The 13305-nt window shown below is 35.7% G+C and overlaps 1 protein-coding gene across 1 annotated transcript in view; it reads right to left on the reverse strand.

The window, feature by feature from the left end:
* Positions 1–4353: 4353 nt before the first annotated feature.
* LOC100372192 (GATOR1 complex protein DEPDC5-like) overlaps positions 4354–13305 on the reverse strand; it is a 65357-nt gene continuing 56405 nt past the window's right edge. Inside the window, exons 27-30 of the mRNA XM_085491083.1 lie at positions 12988–13203; positions 6442–6611; positions 5918–6144; positions 4354–5485 (exon numbers count right to left, since the gene is read on the reverse strand). Of these exons, the coding sequence (XP_085347209.1) occupies positions 5068–5485; positions 5918–6144; positions 6442–6611; positions 12988–13203 (1031 nt within the window). The 3' untranslated portion in view covers positions 4354–5067. The remainder of the gene's footprint in view (positions 5486–5917; positions 6145–6441; positions 6612–12987; positions 13204–13305) is intronic.

Below are 13305 nucleotides of genomic sequence, written 5' to 3' on the forward strand. Positions count from 1 at the left end.
TGCTTTTTAGATTCAAGAAAATTATTTGTAGTACAGTCAAACCAGTGTTAGTGGCCACCTCTATATAAAGACCCACCTGCCTATAGTGACCACATCTATGTAAAGACCCACCTGCCTATAGTGGCCACCTCTATATAAAGACCCACCTGCCTATAGTGACCATCTCTATATAAAGACCCACCTGCCTATAGTGGCCACCTCTATATAAAGACCCACCTGCCTATAGTGGCCACCTCTATATAAAGACCCACCTGCCTATAGTGACCATCTCTATATAAAGACCCACCTGCCTATAGTGACCACCTCTATATAAAGACCCACCTGCCTATAGTGACCACCTCTATATAAAGACCCACCTGCCTATAGTGGCCACCTCTATATAAAGACCCACCTGCCTATAGTGACCATCTCTATATAAAGACCCACCTGCCTATAGTGACCACCTCTATATAAAGACCCACCTGCCTATAGTGGCCACCTCTATATAAAGACCCACCTGCCTATAGTGATCATCTCTATATAAAGACCCACCTGCCTATAGTGATCATCTCTATATAAAGACCCACCTGCCTATAGTGACCACCTCTATATAAAGACCCACCTGCCTATAGTGACCACCTCTATATAAAGACCCACCTGCATATAGTGACCACCTCTATATAAAGACCCACCTGCATATAGTGACCATCTCTATATAAAGACCCACCTGCCTATAGTGACCACCTCTATATAAAGACCCACCTGCCTATAGTGGCCACCTCTATATAAAGACCCACCTGCCTATAGTGACCACCTCTATATAAAGACCCACCTGCCTATAGTGATCATCTCTATATAAAGACCCACCTGCCTATAGTGACCACCTCTATATAAAGACCCACCTGCCTATAGTGACCACCTCTATATAAAGACCCACCTGCATATAGTGACCACCTCTATATAAAGATCCACCTGCATATAGTGACCACCTCTATATAAAGACCTATAGTGACCACCTCTATATAAAGACCCACCTGCATATAGTGACCACCTCTATATAAAGACCCACCTGCCTATAGTGACCACCTCTATATAAAGACCCACCTGCCTATAGTGACCACCTCTATATAAAGACCCACCTGCCTATAGTGGCCACCTCTATATAAAGACCCACCTGCCTATAGTGGCCATCTCTATATAAAGACCCACCTGCCTATAGTGACCACCTGCCTATAGTGGCCACCTCTATATAAAGACCCACCTGCCTATAGTGATCATCTGCCTATAGTGATCATCTCTATATAAAGACCCACCTGCCTATAGTGACCACCTCTATATAAAGACCCACCTGCCTATAGTGATCATCTCTATATAAAGACCCACCTGCCTATAGTGACCACCTCTATATAAAGACCCACCTGCCTATAGTGACCACCTCTATATAAAGACCCACCTGCATATAGTGACCACCTCTATATAAAGACCCACCTGCATATAGTGACCACCTCTATATAAAGACCTATAGTGACCACCTCTATATAAAGACCCACCTGCATATAGTGACCACCTCTATATAAAGACCCACCTGCATATAGTGACCACTTCTATATAAAGACCCACCTGCCTATAGTGACCACCTCTATATAAAGACCCACCTGCATATAGTGACCACTTTTAAGCAGTCCTAACCTGTGTATAAGAACCACAACCCATTCACCAATACTTTCACAGATTTGATTTCAGTTTTCTTCACAATTACTGTCACCACCATGCATGTTGTTTTTAAAAACCAAGCAGCATTTTTACCAGCTTAGTTGCGAATGGGTTTGCTATGTATGAATCCAAAGATTAGTGGTATTACTCAAACTGGTTAGATCAAACCATTTTTACTAGGGTGCACAGCTTAGCTAAATGTCAATGCGAGACTCGCATGCATCAGTAAATACATGTCATTTGACAAACAGAAATTATGATTGGATGAAAATAATTATTTGCATCTTATATTGATATTTACCGTAATGTGTCCCTCAGTATGGGATTGGTTTAACCCAAGATTGATCACAAGACATGTAATGTGTCCCTCAGTATGGGATTGGTTTAACCCAAGATTGATCACAAGACATGTAATGTGTCCCTCAGTATGGGATTGGTTTAACCCAAGATTGATCACAAGACATGTAATGTGTCCCTCAGTATGGGATTGGTTTAACCCAAGATTGATCACAAGACATTAGCATTCCCAATCTAACCCGTAATGTGTCCCTCAGTATGGGATTGGTTTAACCCAAGATTGATCACAAGACATTAGCATTCCCAATCTAACCCGTAATGTGTCCCTCAGTATGGGATTGGTTTAACCCAAGATTGATCACAAGACATTAGCATTCCCAGTCTAACCCGTAATGTGTCCCTCAGTATGGGATTGGTTTAACCCAAGATTGATCACAAGACATTAGCATTCCCAGTCTAACCCGTAATGTGTCCCTCAGTATGGGATTGGTTTAACCCAAGATTGATCACAAGACATGTAATGTGTCCCTCAGTATGGGATTGGTTTAACCCAAGATTGATCACAAAACATGTAATGTGTCCCTCAGTATGGGATTGGTTTAACCCAAGATTGATCACAAGACATGTAATGTGTCCCTCAGTATGGGATTGGTTTAACCCAAGATTGATCACAAGACATTTTAGCATTCCCAATCTAACCCGAAAGTAGCCTGACATGTAGGCGTAGTAGCGCCCTCGCACTACGGAGGGCGCAAGTCGTCAGACTATCCCTAAAGTTGGATTGTCCACAAATGTTTTTATAATTCTGATATTTTTAGCTCCGCTGTCGACTTTGTCGAGCAGAGCTTATCATATGAGTGATTGTCCGTCGTCGTCGTCGTCCGTGTCAATGTTTTACTTTTTCGACTTTTTCTTGAAAACTACAAGCCTGAATGCTTTGATACTTGGTGTATATGTACCTTGGGTAGACCTCTCTCAGATTTGTTCATTTCGTAATGATATCTTCAATTCTCTAATTTTGGTGAATATTTTTGTAATTTTTGGTAAAAAGTGATATTTTCGACTTCTTGTTAAAAACCGCAAGTCCAATTGCTTTGATACTACATATATAGGTACTACATGTGGACCTCTCTCAGATTTGTTCATTTCGTGATGATATCCACTTCTTGTTAAAAACTGTAAGTCCGATTGCTTTGATACTATTCATATTGTTCATTTTCTAATGATGTCTTCAGTTCTTTAATTGAAATGTGCATTGCTAACAGCGGAGCTATCTCAGCCGATAGGCTGCTTGTTTTTTTTTTAAACTGCCATTCTGACTATATCAGCTTACAGTTGCGAGATAAAGAAAATATTTCACGGTCAGATAAGAAATTTGTTATCATAGTACTGATTGTATACTGAAATTATAATGATCACACTTGCACGAGTCAAGGTTTTCTTGAAATCCTAGTCAAAATTGAGAACAGAAAAGAAAAAATTAAAGGTCCCATATGAATAAATCACTGTTACGAAACAGTGACATTACAAACTACACTTCGTTGTGTGTTTATAAGATTTTTACTTGCATGTATCTTGGTGCTTTAGCAAACAGTGAATTAACTCCTTGAAGTGAAACTCGCACAGATTGAACAATTTTGAGTAGACATATTAGAACATCACACAATTGAACAATAGCTGACAAACATTCTTGTTTTGAGGACAATCCAAGGCGTATTCTGACACTTGCTCATGTCTGTACAAGGTAAGAAAGCTGGTACATCTAATGTCAGCAAACCTTCAATCTCTTGAGACCAAGTCAGGTGTGAATTAGATGAAGAGCGGAGAATGCAGAGGAATGGTTGGATGTCATATGTGGTCATTTGGTATGTTAGTCAAATTTATCCATTTATAGCACCTGACAAGTCAAAAACTGGCTAAATAATATGTAAATTAGGTAATTGACATTCAAAGTTGCAACCCAAAACTAATCAGCCTATGGATTATCCCTGGCCATCTGTGCATTAAGTTTCAGACAAATCTGAAAAAAAGTGAAATGGCTTAAAAATGACTAATATGTACAGATTTCAATTAAAAACTAATCAGGTCTGCATATTATCACAGAGCATCTATATACCAAGTTTCATTAAAATCTGATAATTGGTTTTTGAGATATCTAAACGGACATACTAACCACAAAGATTACTATTGCATGCATGTCAGTGTCAATTATGGCTTATTGCAGAACAGTGAATTCTACTGGTGGCTAATCTGTGTTCTTAGATGTACAATAAGTCATTGACATAACAGTGTATGTGTTAAAGTTTGTACTTCATCTGTCACGGCATGTTAGAGATGTGGCTCCAGAATGATGCACACTGTATATACAATAAAGTTGTCCTTTATTTCAAACTTTACTATACATGATTTGTTGCACAAATATTTTACCAGTAATATTACCATGACATTCCTTAATTGAAATATACATCACTACTCCCCAGTAAATGTAATCATATTTTATACAAACTCTCATTACCTGTTGAGATGGCATGTACCGGTATTCTGTCCAGGTTACATATATCTATATTTGCAATGCATGCATTGTCAATATGAAGTAAATATCTTTCATATCTAACAGGTTAATGTTCTGTTTGCATTTTCTATGTATAACTATACTCTATACCTGGAAATCACAGTGGAAAATATATGATCAATCAAAGAGCACCTTACTAAAAACAAGTTCATTCATTACATGCAGTTAAATTTGTAACACAAGTCCCAATTGGTCAATGAGATTTGAATGAGATAACTGGGGTTATGTGTATGTAGTTTTACACATCGGTGAGCAAGTTATAATACAAGGGAATACCTACATTTAGTCTGGATATTTCAACCATACTTGGTATGGCATGGTATAGTGATAAGAAACGAATGCGTTTCAAAGCAGTTCAAAGCTGAAATCTACATATGGGTGGCGAGTCAGACTCAGTTAAAAATGTATCTGCTGAGATATTAAAAAGTTTGCTGGACACTTGTATACAGTTTGCATCATTTGAAATTTATATTTATAGTATTTTATAATTTATTGTAAATACATGTTCATTTACTGGACTCGAATCCTTGTAACTCCTGCTGGCAAGATTCCCAGAACCGCAGAAGTCTGTTATCTTCATTGGCACAGAAACTTGTGAAATCTTTCAGGAGTCTCTCACCAAATTTCTCATCACCAGTTGAGGCAGATCGCCATCGTTTGGTCAACAAAAAGTTCTGCGTCCAGTAGAATCCAATTCTGCCATGTTTGTGTGCGGTGAGTGTTCTCACGGTCGGAGTGTGTTTAAGCGGTGAGTCCTGCATGGTTGCTGAATGTAGTTTTGATTCCACACTGGTTTCTGGCCTGTCTGTTTCTGGTATCAGTGCAAACGCAGTCCCTGTTGTATGTACGTACTGTTTAACGTAGGTGTCGTCCATGGCAACAGGGTGAGATGAGCCAGACCAGGGGTCATGTAGAAATCCAAATCTGGAAGTATAAAACAAATCTTTTTTTAATTCTTCAAGTTTGTTGAAACGAATACATTGTGAATATTGTCATACACGACAAGTTTAGGCATACAAATGCATATGTATCTCGCACACTGTGAGTATAAATCTTCCCCAAAATTTGTACCATCAGTTATTTAGAATACAGTATGCAAGTACATACCATTTATAGGTAAGAGAAACATCGGACATTAGAGAGTGCAATCTAAAGAAAAGGTGTATTGCTAACCATTTAAATATACTTGTTCAGGATTCAGTTTCCATCACTTTTCGGCCTTGCAAAATCACTGCCTTGTGTTTGTATTTTTTTGGTTCAACACTCAACAATGCCAAGCATTTCTCATTGCTAAGATTTGAAGATGCCAGTCAAATATTGATAATTTTCATGATCACCACTTGAGTCGACTCTCACCTGCGTAAAATCTCATCTTGTAGTAGCTGTATCCTCTCATGGTAGGTTTCTGGGTCAAAGGTTGCAAACAATCGAGATTCCCCCACCAGGCAGCACCTTATATCTAAGTCTATGAATAGTGGACTACGCAGCGGATCAGAGTACTGCGAGTATAGTCCAAATGGATCTATTGGGACAGATACAAGATGAAAACCACAAACGCCAGCCTTGCGTGCCCAACCTTGTAACTACAGAAAAACAAAGTAAAACAAGCATTTATTGTCAGAGAACATTTCAATAAAATCAGGGAAAGCATATTTGGACTACAGCATTAATGACCAAATTCTTCAATATTTCTAGAAATGAATCCTAATTTTGGCGCCAACAGACAAAGTTTGAGTCAATTTTCAGTTTTTACTCAAAAAATTTGTCTTATTTTTGTCCCAATCTTCTGAAGGAAAGTGCAGACTATAAATAGGAATATTTTGTGAATTTGTGATGAGGGAACTTGCGGTGAAAATGCAGAATGCTACTAGAATAATTACCATATCCATAATTAGACAGGGTGTGGAAACCAACCACTGAACTTCAATTTCAAAAGCTCCATCAATTTGATATTTTCCATGGTAACGAATATGACTCCACTCCACACGATCACTTTTATTATTGATGTCAACATCAAGAATAAGATTCTTGTAATTTGGAACTTGAGTTCCTGCAAAAAGAACGAAAAACAGAAACAGTCAATCGGAAAAACATAATTGTTATAACTTCTGAAGTTTTGCAATATGGTTCGGACAGAATTGAAGATTGTTGTATTGTAAGGTTCTCTATACTGACATTATTATGGGCCATTAGGATAGAAAATTGAAAAAAATTTATTGGAATCAGAAGCAAATTTTGTTGAGAGAGTCTAAAATTTCATGGCTGTCATGTATTTTTGTTTTTGTTTTCTATTTTGAAAATATATAATTATACAAAGGTTGCTCAATAACATGACATTAATATTAATCACAATAATGTTTTGAATTTTCCAAAAAACTGTGTGATAATATTTTTGTTATACATGTATTCAATTCAGTTACTTCCAATAATACAACTGCCCATATGCTCAGTAATACAAACTTTGAATTTATCTCTCATAATGCATTGCATATATACTCAGTAGTACAAACTTTGAATTTATCTCTCATAATGCATTGCATACATGCTAGATAGTACAAACTTTGAATTTATCTCTCATAATGCATTGCATACATGCTAGGTAGTACAAACTTTGAATTTATCTCCCATAATGCATTGCATACATGCTAGGTAGTACAAAATTTGAATTTATCTCTCATAATGCATTGCATATATGCTAGGTAGTACAAACTTTGAATTTATCTCCCATAATGCATTGCATACATGCTAGGTAGTACAAACTTTGAATTTATCTTCCATAATGCATTGCATACATGCTAGGTAGTACAAACTTTGAATTTATCTTCCATAATGCATTGCATACATGCTAGGTAGTACAAACTTTGAATTTATCTTCCATAATGCATTGCATACATGCTAGGTAGTACAAAATTTGAATTTATCTCTCATAATGCATTGCATACATGCTAGGTAGTACAAACTTTGAATTTATCTTCCATAATGCATTGCATACATGCTAGGTAGTACAAACTTTGAATTTATCTCTCATAATGCATTGCATACATGCTAGGTAGTACAAACTTTGAATTTATCTCCCATAATGCATTGCATACATGCTAGGTAGTACAAACTTTGAATTTATCTTCCATAATGCATTGCATACATGCTAGGTAGTACAAACTTTGAATTTATCTCCCATAATGCATTGCATACATGCTAGGTAGTACAAACTTTGAATTTATCTCTCATAATGCATTGCATACATGCTAGGTAGTACAAACTTTGAATTTATCTCTCATAATGCATTGCATACATGCTAGGTAGTACAAACTTTGAATTTATCTCTCATAATGCATTGCATACATGCTAGGTAGTACAAACTTTGAATTTATCTCTCATAATGCATTGCATACATGCTAGGTAGTACAAACTTTGAATTTATCTCTCATAATGCATTGCATACATGCTAGGTAGTACAAACTTTGAATTTATCTCCCATAATGCATTGCATACATGCTAGGTAGTACAAACTTTGAATTTATCTCTCATAATGCATTGCATACATGCTAGGTAGTACAAACTTTGAATTTATCTCTCATAATGCATTGCATACATGCTAGGTAGTACAAACTTTGAATTTATCTCTCATAATGCATTGCATACATGCTAGGTAGTACAAACTTTGAATTTATCTCCCATAATGCATTGCATATATGCTAGGTAGTACAAACTTTGAATTTATCTCCCATAATGCATTGCATACATGCTAGGTAGTACAAACTTTGAATTTATCTTCCATAATGCATTGCATACATGCTAGGTAGTACAAACTTTGAATTTATCTTCCATAATGCATTGCATACATGCTAGGTAGTACAAACTTTGAATTTATCTTCCATAATGCATTGCATACATGCTAGGTAGTACAAAATTTGAATTTATCTCTCATAATGCATTGCATACATGCTAGGTAGTACAAACTTTGAATTTATCTTCCATAATGCATTGCATACATGCTAGGTAGTACAAACTTTGAATTTATCTCTCATAATGCATTGCATACATGCTAGGTAGTACAAACTTTGAATTTATCTCCCATAATGCATTGCATACATGCTAGGTAGTACAAACTTTGAATTTATCTTCCATAATGCATTGCATACATGCTAGGTAGTACAAACTTTGAATTTATCTCCCATAATGCATTGCATACATGCTAGGTAGTACAAACTTTGAATTTATCTCTCATAATGCATTGCATACATGCTAGGTAGTACAAACTTTGAATTTATCTCTCATAATGCATTGCATACATGCTAGGTAGTACAAACTTTGAATTTATCTCTCATAATGCATTGCATACATGCTAGGTAGTACAAACTTTGAATTTATCTCTCATAATGCATTGCATACATGCTAGGTAGTACAAACTTTGAATTTATCTCTCATAATGCATTGCATACATGCTAGGTAGTACAAACTTTGAATTTATCTCCCATAATGCATTGCATACATGCTAGGTAGTACAAACTTTGAATTTATCTCTCATAATGCATTGCATACATGCTAGGTAGTACAAACTTTGAATTTATCTCTCATAATGCATTGCATACATGCTAGGTAGTACAAACTTTGAATTTATCTCTCATAATGCATTGCATACATGCTAGGTAGTACAAACTTTGAATTTATCTCTCATAATGCATTGCATACATGCTAGGTAGTACAAACTTTGAATTTATCTCTCATAATGCATTGCATACATGCTAGGTAGTACAAACTTTGAATTTATCTCCCATAATGCATTGCATACATGCTAGGTAGTACAAACTTTGAATTTATCTCTCATAATGCATTGCATACATGCTAGGTAGTACAAACTTTGAACTTATCTTCCATAATGCATTGCATACATGCTAGGTAGTACAAACTTTGAATTTATCTCTCATAATGCATTGCATACATGCTAGGTAGTACAAACTTTGAATTTATCTCCCATAATGCATTGCATACATGCTAGGTAGTACAAACTTTGAATTTATCTCTCATAATGCATTGCATACATGCTAGGTAGTACAAACTTTGAATTTATCTCTCATAATGCATTGCATATATGCTAGGTAGTACAAACTTTGAATTTATCTCTAATAATGCATTGCATATATGCTAGGTAGTACAAACTTTGAATTTATCGCTCATAATGCATTGCATACATGCTAGGTAGTACAAACTTTGAATTTATCTCTCATAATGCATTGCATACATGCTAGGTAGTACAAACTTTGAATTTATCTCCCATAATGCATTGCATACATGCTAGGTAGTACAAACTTTGAATTTATCTCTCATAATGCATTGCATACATGCTAGGTAGTACAAACTTTGAATTTATCTCTCATAATGCATTGCATACATGCTAGGTAGTACAAACTTTGAATTTATCTCCCATAATGCATTGCATACATGCTAGGTAGTACAAACTTTGAATTTATCTCTCATAATGCATTGCATACATGCTAGGTAGTACAAACTTTGAACTTATCTTCCATAATGCATTGCATACATGCTAGGTAGTACAAACTTTGAATTTATCTCTCATAATGCATTGCATACATGCTAGGTAGTACAAACTTTGAATTTATCTCCCATAATGCATTGCATACATGCTAGGTAGTACAAACTTTGAATTTATCTCTCATAATGCATTGCATACATGCTAGGTAGTACAAACTTTGAATTTATCTCCCATAATGCATTGCATACATGCTAGGTAGTACAAACTTTGAATTTATCTCTCATAATGCATTGCATACATGCTAGGTAGTACAAACTTTGAATTTATCTCTCATAATGCATTGCATACATGCTAGGTAGTACAAACTTTGAATTTATCTCCCATAATGCATTGCATACATGCTAGGTAGTACAAACTTTGAATTTATCTCTCATAATGCATTGCATACATGCTAGGTAGTACAAACTTTGAACTTATCTTCCATAATGCATTGCATACATGCTAGGTAGTACAAACTTTGAATTTATCTCTCATAATGCATTGCATACATGCTAAGTAGTACAAACTTTGAATTTATCTCCCATAATGCATTGCATACATGCTAGGTAGTACAAACTTTGAATTTATCTCCCATAATGCATTGCATACATGCTAGGTAGTACAAACTTTGAATTTATCTCTCATAATGCATTGCATACATGCTAGGTAGTACAAACTTTGAATTTATCTCTCATAATGCATTGCATACATGCTAGGTAGTACAAACTTTGAATTTATCTCTCATAATGCATTGCATACATGCTAGGTAGTACAAACTTTGAATTTATCTCCCATAATGCATTGCATACATGCTAGGTAGTACAAACTTTGAATTTATCTCTCATAATGCATTGCATACATGCTAGGTAGTACCAACTTTGAACTTATCTTCCATAATGCATTGCATACATGCTAGGTAGTACAAACTTTGAATTTATCTCTCATAATGCATTGCATACATGCTAGGTAGTACAAACTTTGAATTTATCTCCCATAATGCATTGCATACATGCTAGGTAGTACAAACTTTGAATTTATCTCCCATAATGCATTGCATACATGCTAGGTAGTACAAACTTTGAATTTATCTCTCATAATGCATTGCATACATGCTAGGTAGTACAAACTTTGAATTTATCTCTCATAATGCATTGCATACATGCTAGGTAGTACAAACTTTGAATTTATCTCTCATAATGCATTGCATACATGCTAGGTAGTACAAACTTTGAATTTATCTCTCATAATGCATTGCATACATGCTAGGTAGTACAAACTTTGAATTTATCTCTCATAATGCATTGCATACATGCTAGGTAGTACAAACTTTGAATTTATCTCCCATAATGCATTGCATACATGCTAGGTAGTACAAACTTTGAATTTATCTCTCATAATGCATTGCATACATGCTAGGTAGTACAAACTTTGAATTTATCTCTCATAATGCATTGCATACATGCTAGGTAGTACAAACTTTGAATTGATCTCCCATAATGCATTGCATACATGCTAGGTAGTACAAACTTTGAATTTATCTCTCATAATGCATTGCATACATGCTAGGTAGTACAAACTTTGAATTTATCTCTCATAATGCATTGCATACATGCTAGGTAGTACACACTTTGAATTTATCTCCCATAATGCATTGCATACATGCTAGGTAGTACAAACTTTGAATTTATCTCTCATAATGCATTGCATACATGCTAGGTAGTACAAACTTTGAATTTATCTCTCATAATGCATTGCATACATGCTAGGTAGTACAAACTTTGAATTTATCTCTCATAATGCATTGCATATATACTCAGTAGTACAAACTTTGAATTTATCTCCCATAGTGCATATATACTCAGTAGTACAAACTTTGAATTTATCTCCCATAATGCATTGCATATATCATGGAAGGTACTAACGGAAGGAGCCACAACGCCAATCAAGTGGCCACTTAAGCCTCTTAACTGGCTTATTTCCTTTTGTTTCAACCCAAATTAATCCTGATAAGGACATTGTCTAGCTCATCTTTGATGTCCATGATAGTTTGCGATTGTTTACACAAGTAACAAGTTAGTGGAATATGATGCAACCCCGCCATTTTTTTAATGTGACTATAAAATATATGCGCATTATGAAACTACAGTTATCACACATGCGCACTGGGTTTGTTTAGGTGTAAAAGGTCAAAATACGTATTTCACAACCGGAAATTCAACTGATGAACTGACTTCACAAATTTCCCATGTTTTAAATATTAGCAACTGTAACTAGAACAAGATTTCGAGTGCATACAACAACAATTCCTAAGGACTCCTAAGAAATATTATCACAGAGAATGTGTCGAGACATGCTCTTCTTTCGATACTATCTTTTCTGTTGGTGTTCGCCAATGTCCGGTGGTGAAAAATTTCGACAGTTTCAGGCGCCAAACCCACGCACTGACAATGGTACCATTGAATAATGCAATCGTCACAAGCAATCATTGATTAACTCTCATTACCATTACAAATACAAAATTCACGATATTTCATCAGAGTTTCTTCAATCAATGTTATATCTGACAATTTTCCATTAAAGTTCGCCATTTTCAATAGTGTACATGCGAGGTACGACAATCGCTTCCGAACATGCTCCGAATATTACTGAATGCTCAAGATTAGCATAACCCATTGTACGAAAGTGTTAAAAGCTAACAAGAACAATGTTTGTGAACAAACATTGACAAACGATCATGGGGTAAAGCTAAAACAATAGCTTCGTACAGTAGTATACAGTAGTACAAATTTTGAATTTAGTTTAAAGATGTGAAATGTTGTTCCTAACATTCACATTAATAAACTGAGAACATTTATGAAATTGACATTCAAACTGAGAATTATTAGAAACAGACCTTTTCTTTCGGCATCCACATGGGGCCTGCCACCTCTAGTGTGTGGTGGAGGAGACATCGGTATAGATTCTCGCCTCGGCAGGCTTGGTTGCAGAAACACCGGAACTGATCCACGTGCTTGGTGTTGATTCATATGCAGGGCAACTTCAAACCAGTCATTTTGAAACGTGTTAAAGTTGCTGTATTTTTTACTGTATCTCCAATGTTGACTGGAATCTGATGATAAAATCAAAATAAATTCGGAGCTCTTAACAGCTTTGACGATACTAGTGTAAAATTCTATATTTTCGCTTCAAATTAATATTTGCTGAAGAAATA

The sequence above is a fragment of the Saccoglossus kowalevskii genome, chromosome 16, assembly GCF_978046115.1.
Source record: "Saccoglossus kowalevskii chromosome 16, keSacKowa6.1, whole genome shotgun sequence".
Classification (NCBI taxonomy): domain Eukaryota; kingdom Metazoa; phylum Hemichordata; class Enteropneusta; family Harrimaniidae; genus Saccoglossus; species Saccoglossus kowalevskii.